We start from the raw sequence: 26,056 nt of genomic DNA, 5'->3' as shown, positions 1-26,056 counted from the left end.
AACCAATGGCCCCAATAATGTAAAAGAAAAATATTGGAAGATTTCAGAAATGTGACCAATCATAACTTCAGAGGACAGATGGGAAATATGCCTCTGGTCTCTCCTCAGAAAGGTAAATGAATGTAGGTGCAGAATGTAGGACACACATAGACAGACTTGGCCAATATGTTTGTTTCCTATGTTTAACTGTAGTTTGTTGTAAAAAAAAAAAAGGAAGTGTTCTATTTGCAGTGGAGCCATTGGGAAGTCAGTGAAATTTGTTAATAGCATCAAAACGAATTTAAAAAAAAAGAAAAGACTGTAGCTAATCTCAATTCACACCTCAATGGATACTATCAATAAGAGTAAAGAATTATTTTGAAGAAGCTCCAAGTCACCCCAGTACCAATGCAAATTCAAGATCTAGATTGGTTTGTTGTTGTTCAGTCATTTCAAGTGTGTCCCACTCTTTATGATGCCATTTGGGGTTTTTGTGGCAAAGAAATTGGTTGCCTTTTTTTCTCCAGATGAGGAAACTGAAGCAAACAGGGTTAAGTAACTTGCCTAGTAAATGTCTGGATTCAGATTTGAACTCAGGAAGATGATTTTTACTGGCTCCAGGCCTGGCACTCTATCCACTGCACCACCTAGCTGCCCCAGATTAGTTTTAGGAACACAGAAAGACAAGTGGTCACTTGGACTGCTGTACTTGTCTTCCTATGAAATATCCATTAAGGCTCAGGACATCCCAAGAATCTATCACCTAGGGAAGATTAGGATTAAGAGATCAACCTCTCTACTATCCTGACTTTCCAAACTTTCAATCTGGGCCTCATATTTTTGAGAAGAAAAAAAAACTAGCTCAAACTTTGTTGTGATTCACTCATTTTTCAGTCATATCTAATTCTTAATTACCTCATTTGAGTTTTCTTGGCAAAGATATTAGAATGATTTGCCACTTCCCATTTTCTTCTCCAGCTCATTTTACAGATGAAAAAACTGAGGCAAACAAGATTAAGTGATTTACCCAGATCACACAACGAGTAAGTGTCTAAAACGGGATTTGACCTCAGGAAGGGGCAAGTCCTGACTCCAGACCCTGCACTCTCTCTACTGTGCCACCAAGCTGCCCTTAGCTCAAGGTTACAAATCCAGAAAGGAAACAACATCCCTGAAACAGCATGGCTTTAGTCTATCACTTTGGTTTGCCTGGTAAGTGCTATTAAGCCCATAGAACTACTCAGTTTGGAATGCATTCCAAGGCTTAGTCTGACAGAGTTGACAGAAGTAGCTAGCAGCACAGCAGCATTGAGTTTTCCAACCCTTGTTCCCCCAACAGGGCTTTTGTTTATGTTTTAGCCTATGGAATTGGGAACAGACCTCCCTAGAATGTCTGCTTTGGATCCAACCTCCACTTGATGAGCTAACATCTACAGAAACTCTCTCAGGGGCTCAAAGTCCCTTTTCTGCCTTTCTGAGCTGACTAGTGCAATCGAACCTTTATAGGGCAAATGCATTCGGATCCAGCCTTTTGCTTATAGAGGAAATAGCAGGGCCTGCCTTGAGTTATGTTGTTTATCTCATTAGTACAGGAGAGACATAACTCAAATACTATGTGTGGTGGACAGAGAAAGGGAAAGGGAGGAGAAAGTAGACATGGCTGCTAGAAAGTTAACCCAGAGGACTGAATCTAGGGGCAGGGATAGGAGGTTGGATTAGAAAATTCTCTTTCCCTGACCTTAACTCATAACTTGTATGGAGCAGGTAGGTAACACAGTGGAGATGGAGAGAGCACCAGGCTGAAGTCAGGAAGATCTGGGTTCAAATATGGCCTCAGACACCTTCTAGCTGTGTGATCCTGGGCAAGTCACTTAATACCGATTACCTAGCCCTTGCCACTCTTCTGTCTTAAAACTGATAGTAAGACAGAAGGTTTGAAGGGAAAAAAGACTCGGCATGTCTTTCTAGATATCCCCTCTCACCCATCCATCCCCAGAAATTACTTACTTTGTACATTCCATGTTTATTTTTATACACAAGTACATGTTGTTTCTGTGAGTGGGGGCAGAAGTAATTTTAATTTGTCTTTGTATATCCTGTGTCTAGTATTGGGTCTGGCATATAATTGGAGCTTAATAAATCCTTGTTAGTAATAAATACTAAGTATTAATAAATACTTAATAAATACAATTAAATGTGAAAGAGAGAGAAGATGAGAGCTAAGGAATAAAGTAGGTGGGACAGTGGATAGAGTGACAGGCCTAAAGTCAGGAAGACATCTTCCTGAGTTCAAACCTAGCCTCATCTGTAAAAATGAGCTAGAGAAGGAAATGGCAAACCACTCCAGTATTTTTGCCAAGAAAACCCCAAAGAGGATCACAAAGAGTCAGACACAACTGAAGTGACTGGCCAACAACCAAGGAATAATAAGCCAATTTAACTTTCAAGAAGTTAATCTTTTCAAGAAAGAGAATCAAGTTCCTGATAATAATAATAGTAACAATAGCTAGCATTTATATATCATTGTAAGGCCTACAAAATGTTTTAATATTTTGTGTCACTTGATCTACAAAACAATCTTAGGAAGTAGGTACTATTATCTTCATTTTATAGATAAGGAAACTGAGGCAGGCAGAGGTTAAGTGACTTGCCCAGGATTTCACAGCTGATATGTATCTGAGACCATATCTGAACTCAAGTTGTCCTGACTCCAAATCTCACACAGTATCACATAGCTATCCCACAATTTATTTACATATATATGTATATATTACAAAAAATAAATGATGATGGCAAGGTACATAAAATATAGATAGGATAACTCACCAATCAGGTTCAAACTGTTCATATACTTTTGATAGATGTAATCAAAAGTATCTTCAGTGATGAAGTGAAACTCAAATGTGAACTTCCCTTCAGGGCTAGGCACAAGAATGCTAAAGAGACTCTTATAAAAATAAAATATTTGTTGAAATATATAAGGATAATAAAGAATTTCTAATTCTAAGGGATTCTAAATCCACCTAAATAAACTCCCTGGTTCCTCAAGGAACTGCTTCTCCTGTGTTCCACAGGCTACACTTCTCCTCCCTAATCTGACTAACCCAAAAATTTATACTATATAATAAAAACTAACACCATTATCCTTATAATTCTTAAATTAACTTTCAAATTATAAATTATCAAAGGCTAGCTGGTTGAGTCTCAACAAGAATCAAGTTAGGACTCTGATCCTTAGCAGACTCAAGAGTCCAAACCAAAGACCAGGTTTTTCTTTGGTCTTCTCAGAGTTAAATCAATCTATAAAAACTGCAATATATAGTCAATAGTGTTTCCAAGTTGGGAAAGGAAAACACTGAGTTCCTTCAGATCTTTCCCTCAGACAGAGAGAGAGGCAAAGATGTTACCTCCTCCAGCCCTGAGAGAGAGTCTCTGAGTGTGTGTCTCTGCCAACTTCCAGAGACCAACTCCCAACTGCCAGAGAGAGTAATTGACACAGAAAAACAGTTATAACTGTCAACATCTGAAATCAACATGCTCTCTCAGCTCTGCTTCAAACTCCAGTTCTTTCTCAAGCCAAACACTTTACTTTTTATCCCTAAACTAATAAAACAATATTTACTTTCTAATATTACCCTTACAATATATACGTTCTTTCTAGATAATGACTTCATGATTCTTTAAGCTGCTTCTAAAGGTACCTTAAATGCATGTACATTTTTTCAACCCACAAATTACATGCCAGTAAATAAAATAAAACGTTACAGGAAAACTCTGTATGGTGGGCCAGAAACATATGTGGTGAGCAGAGTATCTATGAATTGCTGAGATAGAGAAGGACAAATTAGAGAAGCCCAGATCCATAACCAGCCAGCTGGACCTGAATTCTATGGGTACATCTCTGGAAAACCCACAGGCAAGCTAATAAAAGAGCAGGGATAAAGTATGTTTTAGAAACATGGTTTGAAATAAAGACATCAAGCACTTGTCTCCTATAATAATTTGTAGGGTGGTAAACTCTCAGCATGAGAGGGGAATTCCACTCTCCTCCATTGCAATATCCCCTGAGTAGTGGGATCTATAGCATTTACTTGAACACCTGCAGAGTCTGCATGAGACAGCCTAGTCTCTTTTTGGACAACTTTGTCACAAACAGTCTCCTCATATAGTCTACATAGTAGGAGGGATCAGTTTCTTCATTTGTAAAAATAAAAAATCCTAACCAGAAGTCTATAACCACTGCCTACACCAGCAGAAGTACTCTTCTAGCATATAGACTACCCAGAGGGAGCTATTGTTGTTTATCCTTCATTTTAAGAGAGAACCAATGACATCATGGGGTGATTTCTTGAGTTATGATGAATTGGATTTAAATGAAGCAGAACTGCACAAAATCACCAGCCTTGCTCTCTCTTCTAGAGTCATTGAAGTCCATGCTCTGAAGATCCAAGAAAAATATCAGGTAGGATAGGAATTACTGGACACATTCATATGGTTTCCCAATCCTAGTACAAGGTCATTGTACTCATTATGGAATTTCTGAAGACTTTGGTTTTACTGCTATTTATTTGTTGTAGAATATACATTTATTAATTGGAGCACTGCTAGTAGAGTTGTGAACTGATCCAACCATTCTGGAGAATGATTTGAACTGTGACCAAAGTGCTTTAAATCTGTGCATACCTTTTGACCCAGCAATACCACTACTAAGTCTATATCCCAAAGAGACATTAAAAAGGGGGGAAGGATATCTTTATGCAAAAATATTTATATCAGCTCATTTTGTGCATTTTGTGGTGGAAAAATGGAAACTATGGGTATATCCATCAGTTGGGAAATGGCTAAACAAGTTGTAGTATATGGTTATAATGGAATAGTACTGTGCTGTAAGAAATGATGTGAAGGATGATTTAAGAAAGGCTTGGAAAGATGTGAATCTTAAAAATTCTCAGACCCTACTTCATAAGATTTGGTTAAGACCATTCCCCATTTTAAACAATGAAGGAACTTAAATCAGGAATGTGAGACCTCTACTCCACCCCTACTTAAGCATGCTTTAGGAGAAGAAACTCCTTGCTAAACAATGAAAAATACTTAAACCCATACTTATAGTAAGGCAAAAGTTCTTAAGCTGTGCCTATTTTTAGATCTAATACAAAAGGGTGCTAAGTACCTATAAAGGTCAGGCAACTTGTGAATTTACAAGGAGCAAAGAGGTGAGAATTTACTCAGAGGTTTTTCCAGGTGTGAACTTAATCAAAAGTTTAAGCCTACTTAGGTGTGAATTAAGAATGGTCTGTCCTTTGGAAAACGTCTACTGTGATTGGTAGATGTGAGAACTTAGGGGAGAAGACATAGGAGAAAATTCCCTTTAAAAGGAGATCAGAAGCTGAGAGCAAGAGGGCTCTCACTGGAGTCTCTTGGGACTCTCTAGGGGACTGTCAGAAGAATCTCTCTCTGGAGATGGCAAAGCTGAACTGGTATCTCTCTGAACACTAGAATTTTGCTTGGGACAAATCTTGTGGTGAGTGGATTGAAGACTGACTGATCTCTCTCTCTTAAGGCTGGCCTAAGCTGGCCTAGCCTTTTTTCTCATTATTCCCCTTCTCTCTCTCTCTCTCTCTCTCTCTCTCTCTCTCTCTCTCTCTCTCTCTCTCTCTCTCTCTCTTTAATTCCTCATTTGTATTAATTAAAATCTCTATAAAACCCAGCTGACTTGGGAATATTTAATATTTGGGAATTTTTCCCTGGCAACCACCTTATATTTGATTTAAAACAAGACACTGTCTTGAAACCATATTTTCTGCGCTCACAATTTAAGCCAAACACTCTTTTATCTGCCACAGTTTATGAAACCAACTATTTTAATCATCACAAAGACCTACATGAACTGATGCAAAGTAAAGTGAGCAGAAGCAGGGAAACAATGTACACAGTAACAGCAATATTATATGATGAGCATTTATGAATGACTAAACTATTCCTGGCAATACAGTTATCCAAGAAAATCTACATTAAAATAACTGAGGTTTCACTTCAATGCCATGCAAATTTTCAGAAATGATTTTTAAGAATAGCAATAGCAATTGTTGATGCTTGAGGGACTGGGAGAAAATAGGAACAATAATGAACTTTTGGTGAAACTATGAGTGAGGCAATTATTCTATCAGTTTAGAATTATTAAAATAAAATGACTAAACTTTCCATATCCATTGACCCCACAAACTCATTCCTGGGAATACAGCCCCAGTAAAATCAAAGAGAGAAATAAAGATCCAATACATACCAAATTATTCATAGCAGCACTTTTTGAAGTGGTAAAGAACTAGAAAAAAAGTAGATTCTCACAAATTGGGGAATGACTGAAAAAAAAACTATACCATATAGATACAATGGAACATCATTATTCTGAAAAAAAACAACCAACACAAATAATTCAGAGAAATATCAGAAGATATATGTGAACTAAGCAGAACCAAGGTAGTGATATACATAATAACTACAGTAAGGTCTAAAAGGAAATAAAAATCTGAGCAACTGAAAAAACTAATAAAGGTTCTACAGGAAATAAAATGAAGCATACATCTCCATCACAGTAAAGATGTAGGGGATTACTACGACAGAATATTGTGTACAATTCAAGGTATGAACACCACATAATGTGCTTTTGCTTAACTGTTTTTTGTCACAAGGAAATGTTTCATCCAAAGGAAGGTGGAGGGATGACTATGATATAGACAAAAAGACAACAACAAATATATTTTTAATGTTTAATGAAAATAGCCTTGCATATTTTGAAGGTATCCTTCATGAAAATACTATAGGCAGTCCTCTTCAGCAGACTACTTCTTTCCTGGCATATAACTGATAAAGAGGTACAGAAAATATGCAGTCACATTTTGTTTATTGTTTGTTAGTAAACAAGAAATAAAAATCAATAAATAATTGACTCAATAAAACAAAACAAAGCCTTAAAGGCTCTGCTCTGACAAAGGTGTCCCCAATGCAATGGAGGCAGCTAAATGGTGTTAGAGAATTGAGCTCTGGACTTATAGTCAGGAAAATTTGAATTCAAAAACTGACTGAGAAGCTTACAAACTATGTGAGCCCTGGTAAGTCACTTAAACTAATTCAGTCTCAGGTTTCTCGTCTGTAAAATAGGAGTAATGATAGCATCTACCTAACAGGATTATTATGAGATTGAAAGAATACCATAATTAAAATATTTTACAAACCTATACGCTAGCTATTAGTATTACTTAGTAGATATATCCAGAGATAACTATTCATTGATCATCTAATAACTAATATCAAGAAAGGAATAAAATAGGGAGATGTATGCTCACCAGAGTTGTTCACTACTTTCATGAAAGAGGTCCAAATAATGTAAAATCCAAATAGAAAAAAAAAACGGTCATGTAGAGAGTGAGATTCCCCAGACACTCTTCTCTACAGAATATCATTGGGTCATCAAGTGAATCAAATCTCACACTCCTGAGGACCTCCTTAGTGAAGTCTATGACTACCCAAAGGAGATTGGCCTCATAGTCCATGAGGAAAGAAGAGATGGATAGTGAGTGAGCTGAACCCAGATTTGAATAAAAAGGGAGCAACTTGAATGATATTTTGGAAATTGTGCAGTACAATGGAAAATCTCAAGCTGTTTCCTATAGCCAAAACTCACTTTTTTTTCCACACAAGAATTCTATATAAATCAACTGTGGAAAACCATGAATTAAAGAATCAAAGTCCTAGATGCCTCTAAAAGCAATGGAATGATGCATAGTGGGAGTAAAAGGATTACAGAATATTGCCACTGATGCACAAGAAGTGGGGTTTAAAAAACAATCATCGACAAACATGTCCCAAAAAGAAGATGGATCAGTCATGAAATAAGGCCAAGGAACAGCAGACAGACTTTCCAATAAGTGTACTGGTATCCTCAAAATAACTAAGATTCAAGGGGCAGCTAGGTGGCTCAGTGTATTGAGAGCCAGACTTCAGAAACCTCCTAGCTATGTGACCCTGACCTCCATTGCCTAGCCCTTACCACTCTTCTGCCTTAGAACCAATACACAGTATTGATTTTAAGATGGAAGGTACAGGTTTTAAAAACATACTAAGATTCAGAGAGAGGTCTCCAGTACATTGGATAAACCCCTTACAGAGGATTCATGGAAGGAAGGAGGAAATAAGTATTTATGAAGCACTTACTATGTCCCAGGCACTATGCTAACTATTTTACAAATATCATTTAATGAGATCCTCACAACAACCCTGTGAAGAAGTTGTTACTCTTATCCCCGTTCTATAGATGAGGAAAACTGAGATCAAATGACTTGCTCAAGGCCATACAACTAGCAAATATCTGAGACTGCTTTGAACTCAAGTCTTCCTGATGCCAGGCCCGGTATTCTGTCCACTGAATCACCACCTGGCTCTGTGATATTAACAAGGACACACAGGCACAGATGGGTTGTGATCTACACCAGTGACAACAGTTCCAATTCTAATGTGGTCAAAGCTCCATCAAAGTTCAACTGTATTCTAAATTTGATAGTTTTAACTCTACCCTTCATTGTTCAAAAAAATATTTGAATATAAAGGCATTAGTCCTAGTTGATTACATAAGGTCATTTGAGTGAGACTCTTATTTCTTGGGGGGGGGGGGCTGTGAATCCAACATTGATTCCCATCTACCTGCTCACAACAATTTAGGGAGCTGAATTTATCATTTGTCTTCTGTAATCTAGTATGAATGTTGTTCCTTTGCTTCTTCCTTTTCACAAAAGGGAGTACAATAAGAATTGAAAGTTAAGAGTCCAAGATATGATTTGAAGTATAAATTCTCATTCTAAATTCCCGAATACTATTTTATTTAACCTCAGGTCACTGAAGATGTTTTATAAATGGAGCTGGCCGTGGTACTTAAAATCAAGTATAGCTCTGGATCAGTGGTGTCAAAATCAAATAGAAACAGTGATATTGTCTTTGTTTCATTATATTTTTATTCATTTTGTTAAATATTTACCAATTAAATTTTAATCTTGTCAGGGTCCATTAAGGAGTGTTGTGAGCCACATTGAGTGTGTCTGATACCTTTACTTTGGATAATTGACAACTGTGGCTAATTCCTACAACCTTTAAGTTACTGTATATATCACTATACACATTAGATGTACATCTAGAAAGTTGTGGGTAAATTAATTTTTTCTAAATCAATCAATCAAGCATTTATTGATCAATTACTGTGTGCCAGGTTCTATGCTAAGTTGCAAAAAAATATTTCCTGCTCTAACAAGTTTACATTCTAATGATGGAAACTATATATATATATATATATATATATATATATATATATAAACATACAGGATAAATACAGAGCAAAGAGAAGATAATCTTAAAGGATATACTTCTAGCAGCTGGGAGTGACCAGGAAAGGTTTCATACACTAGTGACATCTTACTATTTAAAGGAATCTAGTAGCAGCTCTTTTTATAAAACAAACAAGTGCTCCTTGATTTAACTTGTTATGGTAATTCTGCATTTTTATATATCAGGCTTATTTAAGTGAGGTCAATTATATAAATAACCCTTGCCTTTCTCTATTTCTGTAAAATTAATTTATACCACTACAGCTGTCTGTAATTGGGCTATCATAATTCAGGTTCACTCTTCCTTAGTTATACTAATCTTGCAGTGACCTGAATCATTAAACTTTACTCATCTAAGTCAATTCTTTATGTACTAATACTATTCTCTTTCAACCTTGATGGGCAGTAGGACATTCAATAGTAATGATCAGATGAGTATTACCTGCTTCTAAGTACACAGTGTGTATTTAATAAGCACTTTAGAATTTCAGAGCTAAAAGGTATCTTAGTGATCTCTGATTCTTATTACTATTTTTAATAGAGGGTGAAATCTGTCCAAGCCCTCTGGAGATTATATTTTAGTTGATGGGAAAATTGGACATCTCCTTAAGAGTGAAGCTAGAAAGAAAAACCTAAGAATAATTTCATCTTGAGCTTTCTAGTGATAGGGAAACTCAAACTTGACCTCGGAGTCTCTAACTTTTCTAATTGAAGTAGCCAAGTTTATTAGGGTAGTGCTCTCTCCAAGGTCACCCTGATCATTTTTTTATTGCTATCCTGAATGGCCCTTTCTCCATCCTTATCTTTCTCAACTTCTCTGCAGTGTTTGAACAATCTCTCCTAGATGCTCTCTACTCTAAATTTTTGCAATGCTTCTGTGCCATGGTTCTCTAACAATTTGTCTTTCTACCTACCATTCTCCTTTAAAGAACTATGATCTATATCTTGCCCTGCAATTTCCCCCACCCCCATCCCATAGATGTAGATGAGTATACTCCATGCTTTATCCTGGGTCGTCTCCTCTTCTCTCTCTAAACTTCTTTTGTTGAGGACTACCTCAATATTTCTCATAAATTCAACTTTCTCAGACCTACACATGTGACCTGCATCTCTCCACTAACCTCTAATCCCATGCCTTCAATTGTATATTAGATATCACTGCTATGACCCATCATCATCCTGAATCAATGTATCTGAAATAGAAGTCATTTTGTTTCCCCCAACCCACTCTTCTTCTTACATATTCCTTTTGTGCTTTTTAATCAAATTTTTCAATTACATGTGAAAGTAACTTTTAACATTCATTTTTTTAAATTTGAGCTCCAAATTCTCTTCCTCCTCCCCACACCTTGAAAAGACAAGCAAAAAATTATATATATATATATATATATATATATATATATATATATATATATATATCTTCGATGTGTTGTCATGCAAAACATTTCCATGCTAGTCATGTTAGAAAAAAAACAGACTAAAAAATAAGAAAAGTAAAGTTAAAAAGTGTTTTTTTATTTGAATTCAGACTCCATCAACCTGGAAGGATCACATTTTTCATCATAAATTTCTTAGAATTGTCTTGGATCACAGAGAATGGTTAATTCATTCAGAGATGATTATCATTTAATATTGTTGTAAATTGTGTACAATGTCCTACTAGTTCTGCTCATTTCACTTTGTGTAAGCTTGCATATGTCTTCTCAGGTCTTTCTGAAAGCATCCTACTCATCATTTCTTATAGCACAATAGTATACTATCACAATCACAAAGCACAACTTTTTCAATCATTCCCCACTTGATGAGCATCCCCTCAGTTTCCAGTTCTTTAACACCACAAAAAGAGCTGCTAAAAATATTTTTGTGCACATAGATCCTTCTCCTTTTGCATTGATTTTTCTGGAATAAAGACTTAGTAATGGTATTGCTGACTCAAAAGTTATGCATAGTTTTATACCCCCTAGGAATAATTTCAAATTGCTCTCCAGAAGATTAGGACCCATTCAACCATTAACACCTCCAACAATACATTAGTGTCCCAATTTTCCCACATCCCCTCCAACATTTGCTATTTTCCTTTTGTGTGATATTAACCAATGTGATAATCCTGAGGTGGTACTAAGTCATTTTAATTTGCATTTCCCTAATCAACAATGATTAGATTAGAGCATTTTTTTTTCATGACTTTCAATAGCTTTGATTTCTTCTTCTGAAAACTGCCTCTTCACAACTTTTGATCATTTACTTATCAATTGGGGAATGATTTGTATTGTTATAAATTCTCTATATTCTCTATATATTTGAGAAATTAGGCTTTTTTCAGAGAAAATTTATTTTTTTAAGTTTCCTAGCTTCCTGAGCTTTCTTTTTAATCTTGGTGGCATTGATTTTTATTTGTTCAAAAAAATTTAATTTAATATAATCAAAAATTATATGTTTTATATCCCACAATATTCTCTCTTATCTAATGCAATTTCTCTTTCTATCTCTTCCTGCTAGACTGAGTTGAGAATATATAGAAATGCTAGTGATTAATGTGTATTAATTTTATATCCTGCAACTTTGTTAAAATACTTAATTATTTCAACTAGTTTTTCAGTTGAAAGAGTTATAGTTTTGTTTCTTTCTTTATTATTATTCATTTAGTCATGTCCAATTCTTTGTGACCCCTTATAGAGTTTTCTTGGCAAAAATACTGAAGTGGCTTACCACTTCCTTTTTCAGTACATTAAGGCAAACACAGTTTACCCACAGTCAGACAGCTAATGAATGTCCTGGGCAGGGCGGGGTCAGATTTGATATACTCAATTATGCTGATATATTGAATCAGTCCTGCATTCCTGGTATAAATCCCACCTGGTCATAGTGTATGATCTTTGTGATAAATTGTTATAATATACTTAGTAGTATTTTATTTAAAATTTTTGCAACAATATTCATTAGGGAAAATGGTCCATAATTTTCTTTATTTTTGCCCTTTCTGGTTTGGGTATCAAAATTATATTTGTGTCATAAAAGAATTTGGTGGGACTCCTTTGTCTGTTTTTCCAAATAATTTATATAGTATAAGAATTAATTTTTCTTTAAATATTTGATAGGAGTCATTTGTGAATCCATCTAGTCCTCGGGATGTGAATCTATCTCATCCTTTTTCTCAAGGAACTAATTTATAGTTTGTTCAACTTCTTTTTCTAAGATAAGGTTCAGTATTCTATTTCTTCTTCTGTTAATCTGGGCAATTTATATTTTTCTAAATATTCATCCTTTTCATTTCTATTGTGAGCTTTGTTGGGGTATAACTGGACAAAATAGTTCCTAATAATTGTTTGATTTTATCTTCATTGGTGCTTAATTCACCCTTTTCACTTATGATACTAACTGTTAATTTGGTTTTCTTCTTTTTTTAAATCAAATTAAGCAATGGTGTAGTTATCTTATTATGGGAGGGATTTTTTCACAGTTTTTCCCTAATTTTATTTATTAGTTCAATGGTTTTCTTACTTTCAGTTTTATTCATCTCACCTTTAATTTTCAGAGTTTCCAATATGGTGTTTAATTTGGAATTTTTGATTTGTTCTTTTTTTAGCTTTGTTTTTGTTGTATGTGCAAGTCATTGGCCTCCTCTTTCTCTATTTTATTGATATAAGTGTTTAGAGATATAATTTTCCCCTAAGTACTTTTTGGCTATCCCATAAATATCCCAAAGTATCCCATAAATATAGGACTGCTGTCATTCTCTTTAATGAAATTATTGATTGTTTCTATGATTTGTTCTTTGACTCACTTATTCTTTAGGATTCGATTATTTAGATTTCCTATTAATGTTTAATACAGATTTTCATGGCTCTTTATTGAATGTAATTTTTATTGTATTATTATATGGAAAGAATGCATTTAACATTTCTGCTTTAAAGTATTTTGCTCTGAGGTTTTTATGACCTGATACATAATCAATTTTTGCAAAGGTGCCAGATAGAGCTGGAAAAAAGAAAAGATATACTCCGTTCTATTCCCATTCAGTTTTCTCCAGAAGACTATCCTATCTAACTTTTCTCAAAATTTATGCATCTCCTTGACTTCATTCTTGTTTATTTTTTATTCGATTTATCTAGTTCTGCAAGGGGAAAGTTGAGGACCATATAGTTTTGCCATGTTTCCTCCTGAAATTCACTTAACTTTTTCCTTTAAGAATTTAGATGCTATATTTGCTGCTCATGTTTATTATTGATATTATTTCATTGTCTATGGTTCCTTTTAGCTACATATAGTTTCCATGCTTATCCCTTTTAATTCAGTCTAGTTTTGCTTTTGCTTTGTCTCAGATCTTGATTACTATCCTTGCCTTTTTTGCCCTTGAATAATAGATTCTTCTCCAACTCATTATTTTTTCTATATGTGTCTGTGTCTCTGTTTCAAGTATATTTCTTGTAAACATATTTTCAGACTCTGGTTTTTAATCCATTCTTCTATCTGCTTCCATTTTATGGATGAGTTCATCCCATTCACATTCACTGTTATGATTACCAACTGTTCATTTCCCTCTCTCCTGTTTTCCTACTTTTATCTCTTTCTCTTTTTAACTTGTTCTTCCTAAAAAATCTATTTTGTTTCTGATCACTGCCTCCCTTAATCAGTCCTTCCTTCTATCAATCCCATCTATTCAAATCATAAGCATTTATTGAATAGCTCCTATGTGCCAGGTAGTGTGCTAGACAATAGAACCACAAAAAAAAAATAATGGAACCACATCTATCCTCCAACAGTTTACATTATGCCACTAGAAAATATGTCTTTAGACAAATATGTATAAAATGCAATCAGAATAAATCCAAAGTAATTTAAAGGGGTAAACAATATCTAGAATAATCAGGAAAATAGTGTTGTGCCTGCCACATTAAATGTTTCTTTCACATAATCTATTTTCGAGCCATCCTTCCCCATTTTGTACTTATGTAGTAAAATTTTACATTTATATAGCTTAGATTTTTATAACAGTTTATTTCTAAAAATCACAGGCTCTCATTAGATACTATGAACCCTGTGAGGTGAATAGAGAAAATATTATAAGCTCCATTAGAGAAACTGAGGCTAATTGGCAACCAATGTTACACAATTGGTAGATAGAGAAGCCATAACTTGAACCTTATACTCCTGAATTCAAATTAAGGCCTTTTTTATTATGTCGCAGTTTTCTGAGCTGCTATACCTCAGTCTCTATGTATATGGAAACATCACATATACATATACATTTTTTGTTCAGTCATTTTCTGTTGTGTCTGACTTTTTGTGACCCCATTTGGGGTTTTCTTGGCAAAGATACTGGAATGGAAGACAATTGCCATTGTCTTCTCCAGTTCATTTTACACATGGAAGCAAACACATGTGAGAATTTTTTTCATATACTATATTAATTCCTATACATTAAGGGAAATTACTGTGTATTCCTGTGATCTGGATTAGAGATACCATCCAGTCTCCTGCTTTTTGCATTTTCTTTGTCCTTAGAAAGCCCAAGGTGTGTTTTCCTTTTTAACAGATGTTGCTTAATAAATGAAGGGAAGAAGGGTTCTTTCCCTGTGTACATATTCCCCATGATATAGATATGGAGAAGGGTGAATAGGTTGATAGACCACCTCTTAATTAGTGCTCACCAATTAAAGATGTCTTGGGATGATCAAAGGAGGGGCTGAATGATGAACTCCTAAAAATCAATTTATTAACCTTCCTTATCCAGCTCAGGTTATCCCTGGACCCAAGAGAACCATGGAAATTTATATGACTTTATTGGTTATGATGTTAGTCTAACCAATAAACCTGATGTGATCAATAAATTAATATTCTTACCCAAAAAATCAATCTCTCAAGATAATTTTAATCATAACACAGAGTTAAGTCAAAGTCACACAACTAGTAAGTGTCCAAGGCCAGATTTGAATTAATGAAAATGACTTTTCCTGATTCCAAGCCCAGTGCTCTTTCCACCACGCCACCTCATTTCTCCCACATACTCATATTTTAAGCTATATTGTCCTGTTAGTCCATTTTTTTCTCAAAAAATATTGCAATTATGCATATATACACAGGAAAACATAAATATGCCCATTTCACAGATCACACTGCCTACCTGGTCCCCGATGTCTCTTTTCCATCCAGATATAGCAGTTGTTCTGGGCCACTCCAGTCTGAGAGTCAAGGAAGGGGAGGCGCACGCTGCGCTCAGCACACAGTCTTGAGTTGTAGCTACGGCAATGTTCAATGGCTTCCTTGTAGAATTGATCCCCAAGCCTGCCAAAAGGAACAAAGCAGAAACATAAAACCTAATGTTTCTTTACCCACACAATGCATTTTTTTTCTCTGAGGAGTTTAAAGTGAATATGATCTCATCCATCTTTAGTACATCTCTGGAAATCAGTAAAGGACAGGTATCATTTTCTCGTTAGGAAAAGGGGTAATACCAATGAACCAAGAGCTATTTAGTATCAGAGCTGGCCTGAGCATGTTCTCACTGAACAGCAAAGTAGTATAATGGATAGAACTCTGGATCTAAAGTCAGAAATATCTGGATTCAAATTTTACCTCAGAAATTTACTAGCAGCATGACCCTGGGCAAGTCACTTTACTTCTATCTGATGTCTCAGTTAACTGAGTTAACACTTGTAAAAAGTTTTGCAACCTCAAAGCAACATATAAATGCTAGGCTTTATTATCACTTCATAAAGCATGCATTATCAGATTAGGAAATGGAGACATACAAAGTCCAAGTCACATAAGTTAATAATAATTGAGTTACTTTTGTTCAAAGCATAGCCCCACCACTGCTAATTTCAGTACTCTTTCTACTACCAGAGCTATTTGGAGGGTAAAATGAGATATATTTATAAAGTTCTTTGCAAACCTTAAAGTATCATATGAATACTAGAAAATATTATAATAATAATTTTGACTCTAAAGTTCACCAGGTAACTTAAAAGTCCACTAACAATGATAGTGGGGTGCTGAAAATCAACTGCCTTTAAGAAAAACTGGTGCATTTGGGTTGGGGGGAACCAGCTGTGCTTCAAACTATCCATAAAAATAATATTTGTAGCCAGTCTGCTACACAGTTGGGAAACAACCATTTTAGACATCAGAGCAGGCTTGCAGAGCATTATTAGGGGCAAAGTGGCACAGTGGATTGAGACCTGGTGATGGGAGGACTTGGGTTCAATGTGACCTCAGACACTTCCTAGCTGTGTGACTCTGGATGAATCACCCAACCCCCGTTGCCTAGCCTTAACCCACTCTTCTGCCTTGGAACCAATATCTGGTATCATTTCTAAGACAGAAAATAAGGGTTTGATTTATTTTTAAAGATCACGACTTATATCATGTTCTTACTAGTGATAAAAAAAAATCACAAAAGGCAGTATGCCACAGTGGAGTGAAGGTTAGCCTTGGTGTCAGAAAGAACTGGAATCAAGGTCTGCCTCTGATCCATCCTGTATCATCATGGGCAAGTTCCTTGGGTTCGCAATGGCCCCTGGCAAATCTCTCTGAAGACTGTAAATTAGAAATGAGCTGCTGATATGCATTGGACCAAAGAGATTCCCCAATGAGAGATTCATCCTACAGGTAAAATTTAGGTCCTGTATCCCTCCTCCCCCCCTCAAAAAAAACAAAGTCACCAACTATGAATTCCTAGGTCCCAAATAGTGTGAATTGCCCTGAGCTGATAACATAATTTGAATTCCTACTATATTATTCCCCATTTGGCTGGAATGGATTACCATAATTTATATAATTTTAATGCAAGTTTTAATACATATGAACACTTGAGGGGAATTCATTATTAGCACTAATTGGAATTATATGTATTAGTGTAGGGACCCATATCTTTTACATAGTAAAAAATATACATTCCAATCAAATTCTCTTTAGAGTAAATTTAGAACTATTGAATCTTATTTCATGAGATCTAATGATATCTAATATAAAAATTAAAGTATGCTACACTGAAATAAGGGGGGGACCCCCAACCTCAGATGTAAACCAAAATCATGGGCAGCCAGGTGGCACAGTGGATTGAACAACAGGCTTATTAGAGTCAGGAAGACCTAAATTCAAATCTAGCCTCAGACTCTTAATAGTTGTGTGACCCTAAGTAAGTCACTTAACTGTCTCAGTTTCCTCATCTGTAAAATGAGCTGGAGAAGAAAATGGCAAATCCCTCCATCTATCTTTGCCAAGAAAACACCAAATGAGTCCCCAACGAGTCAAGCATGACTAAAATGACTAGTCAGCAGAAATAAATGAAAACCCACTTTCACTGAAGTCATACTCTAAAGTCCTGGATTCTTTCTCAAAGTCTGTGCTGGAATAATACAAACCCTGGCAGGTCCTACTGGACTAAGAATGTTTCAGGTTGTAGTTCAGTTATTTCAGTCATGTCCTCTAATAAGTGCCTCAGTCATTAGTTCTTAGTTCTTCCTGACTCCAGGCCTGACATTCTATCCCTGCACCACCTAATATTAACACCACAACAGGCTCAAAGGCTATGAACCCAAGACCTGTCTAGATAAGTTTGGCGAGCCTATTAACAACAATTATCCCTTGGCCAGGAATTTGGCTAATGGTGATGATTTTTTTTCAGCTGTAGAGACACTAAGATGTAGAGAGTTTAGGATCTTTGTAAGGTAAAAATACAATAAATCTCTTACAATCATGTATTTGCAGAAAATTAACTGTGATAAAACTTTAACAATAATACTTTTTAATATTTCTAACAAACATATGCAAAATATCATCTCTGTGTTTTGGCACGGGGGGGAGGGGTGGGGGGGGACACCTGATATAAAAAGGGGCAAATTTCAGGTTATGTGTTTCCCTCAGGCCAGTGTAAATGCTACTAATTTAGAGAAATTTTGTAGTTTTCTCTATTTCAATTTACTTAACAAGTCACATTCCAGAGAATAAAGAACATTATTCACACAGCTTACAAGAAGTAAAATAAAAATGTCCTTGAAGACAAAATACATAATAACCATAACCAACTTTGTGTGTGAGGAGTGGGGGACAAGAGAGCAGCCAGTGAAAAAAGAAAAGTTAAGATACAAATGTAACTGCTTAACTATATACCAGTTAAAACCCTGCTAAACTTTTTTAAGCAGAGGGGGAGAGACCAGCTCATATTGAAGCCCCATAATGAATGAATCTTTGTTTTGCTTGTGTTTGAATATGAGAATGGAAAAAAATAGAAAGTTTAAGGTACCCAGTTTTTTTTTTAATATGTCAAGTGAAAAAGAGAATACAGTTTAAATTTTTATATTATTTTTCTCAGAAATACCTTCTTTAAATATTTTGGTTTTTTCCTCAATTACATGTAAAAGCTAATTTTAACCTGTTTGTTAATTGTTTTACATTTTGAATCAAATTCTCTCCCTTCCTCTTGGAAAGGGCAAACTACAACATGGCGCAGTGAGAAGTGGAACTATGCTGGAGTCAGGAAAACCAGGATTCAAGACCACCTCTGATCCCTGCTGGCTGTGGACATAGGACAAGTCATTTAATTTACCACCAGCAGCAGCACCCAACACAAGCATCTCTAAGACTATAATTACAGAAGTTTCTACAAAAGGATATCTCTATAGACAAAATCAGAAGTCCAGAACCACACACCCCACCCCAAAAAGTATTTTACAACTGTTAATGGACCTAATCTTCATATTGAATATGAAGCAAACCCATCATTTTTAAAGATTCATCACCTCTCACACGTCTAAGGTACCATTTACAAGTTACATGCACACTGCCCCAGACCAATCCTCTGAAAGAGTTAATTCATGCATGTGAATTTTGGCATCCTTCTCTCCAGGAGGTGCAGGCTCATTTAATATTCCCAGAATCACCACAAAAAAAACCATACATACACATATAAAATTGTAATATCAGCTCCTGAATCAAAGTGTAATCAAATTAAAACAAATACACATCACACACAGCTGGAGAAGAACATAGGGGGGAAATGAGATCTTATTAAAATGCTATAAAATGAAATGGCACATAATCTGGTGTAATCAAAGTTAGTAACAAGGAAGAGAAGATTGACAAGAGATAAAGAACTAAGTTTTCCACAAATGTTTAAGTCCGTGTCACACTTGCTGAAATTCCTCCTCACCCGAAATGCAGGACCGGCGTAGCACAACTGAGAACTTTGACAGGAGGCATGGTAAAAGGAAGGTGAAAACCACCTGGCCTAGATTTCCTTGGCACTACAGTGCCTTGTCCCAATGTACTGCAAGCATTACCAGCTACGCCACTGCAATAAGTGATGAAAAGAAGATACTATGTCTAGTCATCCAGGAACGGTAATCTAAGTTCTTTTGAAAGTCTGCCAAAAAGATGTTAGCTATTTAACTATTTACACACTGGATATTTTGCTTTAAAGTAGGTTAAATGAAATTGAATATTGTATAATTATAGTGAGCAAGTTTGGTCCTGGAACAGAAATGAAAAGTTGTACTTTCCTCCTCTCTTTGCAGAGGTATGATACACTGCATTGGTTGGTTTTCCTGAATTTTTTTCTCTTCTTTCTTTTTTTTTAATCTTTGTTACAAGAGATGGTTCTCTGAGTATAACATGAAATCTGAAATAACTAAAGAAACAAAACATTTGAGCTCCTCGGCATATTGATTTATTAAGCAATGGATGCCAACTGCATATCAAATCGGAAACAGGCCTCCTCAGCTTGGCATTGGACCCTGAATACAAGGGGACACAGATTTTCATTCATTAAAAGAAAACAATTAACAGGATATAAACCAGGATACAAAATTAGCTCATCTAATTTCTAATTTGAGGAAAGATGATAGATTTTCCAAATTGGGAAGGGGCAAGTGGGTTTTAAGGACTTTGCTTTCCCAGAATTGGGAGATGCTGATTAATTACATCCCCCTGCATTTTATGAAACTATAGATGGATTGATTATGCCATCTATTTTTCCACGAATGGTTTACAGAAAAGCAGCAAGCTGGAGGACAATACATGTGACAGCACAAGATGGAGCCAGTGTTCATGAGATTGAATCTGACTGGTTCTCTCAATTCTCACACCAAACCAACTCCATTTTGTAACCACCCTTCAGTCTATTTCTTCAGAATAGATACAAGGGAAGAAAAATATTCAGAAATAAAAGTAATATAAAACCAAAAGAACAACAAAAATAAAAAAGGTAAGTTATCTCACAGTTGAACAGTCCTGGTTACTTACCTTAAAAGCACACTTATCTTTCAGGATCTTAGTTTCTTAATTGGTCCAAAAAATACTGAGATAGACTAATTAATCTCTAAAAATCTTTCTAAAGTTAATCTCTAAAGATCATCTTTCTATGATCCTATGATTAGATGATTTCTGCCCATTCTGATACCTTAGGGTTCTGTTTTTATTCAAAACAAAACCCTTTGTAAAGGGGTGGAAGGAATGAAGGAAGGAAGATTTCCAGTAAGCATTCTCCTGCAATGTTGATAATGTACTTCCAACAGAATAGTCCAAAAGCAAACTGGCTTAAAATAAAAAATAAAGTTGTAGTGTGCTTAAAGATTGTGAGTTTCATCTTGACTAAACATAACCCCATATTTTATATTTAGGGAATCTAAGGCCTGCAGAGATTAAGTGACTGTCTTAAGGCCTCACAGGTAAGTGCTACAGATACAAAGAAAGGCAAAATGGCCCTGCTTTCAAGGAATCACACCGTAATAGAAAAGACAACATGAAAACAACTCATGGAACTATATCCAATCATGATTTTTATAGGATAATTTGGAGATAATTTCAAGAAGTAAAGCACTAGAATTAAGAGGGACCAGGAAAGGCTTCTTGCAGAAGAAAGGACTTTATATGATACCTAAAAAAATCTAGAGAAGCCAAGAGGCCGAGATGAGGAGGGGGAGAGTGCCAGGCAGGGGAAATAGGTGAGGGAAATGCCCAGAGGATGGAATGTCTTATTCAAGGAACAGTTAAGGAGGCCAGTCTCACTGACTATATCTAGTCAATATATCTAGAGTATATCTAGAGAAGAGAGGAAGATTGAAAGGAAGAGTAATTCTAGGAGGGAAAGGAAGAATATTGGAAAGATAAAAATGGGCCAGGTAATAAAGATATTTAAAAGCCAATGAATTTTATATTTGATAATAGAGGGAATAAGAATCTTTGGATTAAATAGGGAAGTGGCATAGTCAGACCCACAGTTTAGGAAGATAACTTTGAGAACTGAATGGAAGATGGACTGGAATGTGGAGAAACTGAATTGCAATACAATGTTGTTTCCAGAATACTCTGCGCCACAAGTTATACAATTTCAGTGTCTCACAATGAATGGAATAAAAAAAGCTAAGCAAAATATCAATTCTGGTGAAAAGTTATTGGACTCTAAATACTTTTCATTTTAATGACATATTATTAGTGACAAGGGGAAAGAAAACCTGTATTTTTCAATATGATCTTTACGTGAGTAATACTCCAAGAAAATAAATAATAGATATTTTCACCAGATCAGAAGCCTATTAAAAATTGGAAATGACTAAAACAATCTGACATCTAACATTCCTCTCTATGGATGCCTCTAGGAAACTCACTTAGTAATCAGATCAAGCTGGAAGAGATTCTAAAATGAAAAATTTGAAATCTCTTTCATAGTATTAATGATAGCAGAAGAGTTGTAAGCCTACTTGGTAAGTTATTGTGTCTAAATAAGGTAATTTGCCAAAACCTTTGCTGAGTTAACCTCTTTCCCTTGGAATAAAAAGATGGGCACCTCAACTGTGGAAAACAATTTAAACCAAGAAAAATCTGTTCCCAACATGATATTTCTACAACAATAAGCATACCCCAAGAAGATAAAACTGATGTGACATCTGCATAGAACTTCCAGGGACATTAAGAAAAAGTAAAATGGCTCCTTCCATAGCAAAGGAATGGGGTGCCACAGGCAAGGTTGGATATGGATCACTACCATCTATCAGCTTTCTGTCCATCCTCATCCAAACAAAAAAGGCTGGGTAACCTGGGAATGATAGATGACTTGAGTTTGAGGAAACTGACACCTGTCAAAATGAAATATTCTCATAAAGGACTGACTTCAGGCTACTCAGGGCTGTGATCAGAAAACAATGAAGGCCAGAAAAAAATTGTTGAGCTCTCCTTAGTTCTCAGGGAGAGACAGAATAAGAGAAAAGCAAAGTTGTCTGGGAAAAATTGTTTTTCAATGACTCTGACCAGACCAACTTTAACTCCTCAGGTACAATAAACTTTAGGGGTATAAAAGAGAATTCATCATTGTTGCACTAGAAGTGAGGCAAAAAGATTTCAGAGCTTTAAAGAAAGGGTTTTTTACTTAGAAAAGATAATCTACAAGAACTCTCCAAATGCCTAATGAGGGTTGACTGTGATAAAATATGGATTCTGAAACAGCAAAGATGGTCCAGAATTTAAAGAAATTGGATTGCTCCAAACTAGACCCAACAATTCCATGAATGTTACTTTTTGAGCCTGTAATATGCCTTCCACCAATACATTCACTTGCTCCTAGAATGACAGAATTTTTAAGAGTTGGAAGGGACTTTAGACATCATTTTTTTCCAATCCCCTCCATCTTATAAAAAACAAAACCAAGACCCAGAGAAATTAAGTGGTCAAGTTCCTCTGCCTAACATTCTTTTTGTCAGAGATACTATTCTTCTAGACTTTCAGTCAGAAAACTTGAAGTCATTTTTTAAAATTCTCATTATCCCTTATATCCAATCTGTCATTAGAACTCCAGCTTGAGATGTGGAAGAAACTGGTCATTGAAAAAGAAGATTCCATCACCAAGGACAACCTCTAATATGTGTGGATCCTCTGCCTTGAGGGTCAGCCTCTACTTCTGGGTGAAGAATTGAGCAGAACAAACCTCCCAGCATGACTAAAGGTCACCAGATAGTAAATGTCAATGTTGGGATTTCCACTGTAGTCATCTGATTCCAGAGTCAGTCCCTACTATCATGTTACCTCTTCCCGTTTCCTAACTGCAGGTGCCCCCTAACACCCTACCCTATACACTATGCCCCTCTCCTTTCCTACTCACGTCATCTCAGACCTCATTTATTCCCATAGGTTCAATGATTACCAAATCTATCTCCCACCCCCCCTGACCTCTCACCTACATGTCAAGCCTCTATTACAAAATACTTGTTAGACCTCTTTCATGTCCATTATCTTTCATGTCCATCATTATTGTATATGGAGTTTGCTCCACATACAACCGTATTACTATCTTTCCCCTGAAACTCTCTTTTTCTCAAATCCCATATTTGGTCACATGTAACATGATTGTTCAAGCCTTCCAGCTAGAAACTGCGGAGTCACCTTTCATTCTTCCCTCTCTTCATAACACATATGTTATCTGGCTTCAAACCAAGCCCAAGGCATTTTCCTTGCTCCTGTTTGTATTGTAACTAGTAAGGAGAACACTGAGTCAATGTTGTGTACCTACATAAGGAGTTAGTTAGGATGAGAAATTCTCGTGAGAGACATGTCGTTCCAGACATGTAATTCCATTCTCCAAGAGAGATATGTGGAGCTAGTAAAACTTGGGAAGCTGTAGGCTTGGAAGAGAACTTAGCTCCTCAACATGTCTCTGATTTTCAACTTGCTTACTAAGAGGCTTCAAGGAAGGAACTTCTCCTTGGATGAAATTCGGTCCTATGTCTTGGTATGAGCTGAGATGTTATTTCCCATATAAAAAGCCCATTTGTTGTGTATTTCTGGTAAATTTTAATCTGTATAACACCCCAATGTCTTTTATTTGCTGTTTATTTGGATAAATAAATTCACTGCAACTTGTCATTCATGATGACCATTTATGCAATCAGTGTTTTAAGGAATGAATTAAGTTAGGGAATATAACCTAAGACTCTCCCCTCCAGTGGAGAAGCTTTTGTTTTGAATTTTTAATATCCCTGGTCTAGTAAAGTCTGAGATTACAGATAGAGATAAATCTAGCCTAATATGCCTCTTAGAGATAAGTGAGGGAAGTAACAAGCATGCATCCATAACCCTAAAAAAAATTAAGGAACTTATCCACTAGTTGCTTATAGCAAAAGTCAGAGTGGGATTCAAACCAAGATTTTACCAACACTTTTTTTCTTCCACTGAGATGAAGGGGGGGGGGAGAAGAAGAAAAGAAGAAGAGAAAGAAAGAAAGAAAGAAAGAAAGAAAGAAAGAAAGAAAGAAAGAAAGAAAGAAAGAAAGAAAGAAAGAAAGAAAGAAAGAAAGAAAGAAAGAAAGAAAGAAAGAAAGAAAGAAAGAAAGAAAGAAAGAAAGAAAGAAAGAAAGAAAGAAAGAAAGAAAGAAAGAAAGAAAGAAAGAAAGAAAGAAAGAAAGAAAGAAAGAAAGAAAGAAGAGGAAGAAGAAGAAAGAAGAAGAAGAGGAAGAAAAGAGGAGATGGGGAGGGAGGGTGGGAGGGAGGGAGGAAGGAAGGAAGGAAGAAAGAAAGGAAGGAAGGAGGGAAGGAAGGAAGGAAGGAAGGAAGGAAGGAAGGAAGGAAGGAAGGAAGGAAGGAAGGAAGGAAGGAAGGAAGGAAGGAAGGAGGAAGGAAGGAGGGAGGGAGGGAGGGAGGGAGGGAGGGAGGAAGGGAGGGAGGAAGGAAAGGGAGGGAGGGAGGAAGGAAGGAAGGAAGGAAGGAAGGAAGGAAGGAAGGAAGGAAGGAAGGAAGGAAGGAAGGAAGGAAGGAAGGAAGGAAGGAAGGAAGGAAGGAAGGGAGAAAGGGAGGGAGGGAGGGAGGGAGGGAGGGAGGGAAGGAGAGAGAGAGAGAGAGAGAGAGAGAGAGAGAGAGAGAGAGAGAGAGAGAGAGAGAGAGAGAGAGAGAGAGAGAGAGAATATGTTGAACCATGTGAAGGCAATCAGGATATTTAGTACCTTTGTCTACACGTTCTGTTTGTCCAGGCAGAAATGAAAATTAGCCAAAATCCAGTGTGAAATTGTGAATGTGCAAATCTCTCTTCCAAATTCAATTCCCTTTTCCTCAGTGATGGCATCTCCTTCACTTCCAGTACTGTCTACAAGTTTTTGTGAGCATTCCCCTGTAGAATGTAAACTCCTTGAGGGAAGGTGTTTTTCATTTTGTCTTTGAACACTGAAAGCACAGCTAGTTCTTTGTACATAGCAAGTACTTAATTAATTCTTATAGAATTGAAGTCCTTGAAGGTTCTGTCCTTGGACCTCTAATCTCTCTCTATTCCCACTCTATCTGTTATCCCAAGGCTATAGTTACCATGTTTTTTAGCAAATGACTTAAAATCTTCATCTCTAAACCTAAATTCTTTCCTAGGCTTCAAGTTTTATTTCTCTGTCTACTAAACTTCATCCCCTTGGAAGTCCTTTTAAAACCTCAGGTTCAACACATTTAAAATCAAACTCATCATCAACCCCCTAAAACTTACTTACTGAGCTTTCTTATCTGTCAATGGCATCATCATTCCCCCAGCTACCCAATGAGGTGCAATGCTTGGAAGTTAGAAAAAGGTAAATTTGGGCTTAATATAAGGAAACACTTCCTGGTTATTCAAAAACATTCCAAAATAGGATGAGTTTCCTCCAGAAGGGGTGAGTTCCCCTTCCCTGGAGATCTATAATCAGGGCTAAATAGGCATTCATTCAAGATATTGTAGATAGTATTCATGCCCAATATGAC

At 36.1% G+C, this 26,056-nt stretch overlaps 1 protein-coding gene across 6 annotated transcripts in view; it reads right to left on the bottom strand.

Annotated features, from left to right (window-relative positions):
* Nucleotides 1-26,056, bottom strand: part of DPF3 (double PHD fingers 3) — a 437,118-nt gene that overhangs the window by 251,094 nt on the left and 159,968 nt on the right. For 4 of the 6 annotated variants that reach the window (XR_008914980.1, XR_008914982.1, XM_056810706.1 and 1 more), the window contains exon 2: nt 15,478-15,638. Coding sequence is in view for 3 of the 6 variants with exons in the window: in XM_056810706.1 (XP_056666684.1) it covers nt 15,478-15,638 (161 nt within the window). In the remaining 3 variants the exon portion in view is untranslated. Of the gene's footprint in view, nt 1-15,477; nt 15,639-19,506; nt 19,686-26,056 lie in introns of those variants that run through there. The other 2 variants (XR_008914981.1, XM_001375890.4) reach the window with 2 other exon arrangements.

Source organism: Monodelphis domestica, chromosome 1 (genome assembly GCF_027887165.1).
Source record: "Monodelphis domestica isolate mMonDom1 chromosome 1, mMonDom1.pri, whole genome shotgun sequence".
Lineage (NCBI taxonomy): Eukaryota > Metazoa > Chordata > Mammalia > Didelphimorphia > Didelphidae > Monodelphis > Monodelphis domestica.
Note: the sequence above shows the minus strand (reverse complement) of the source record. Positions and strands in the feature narration are given on the sequence as shown.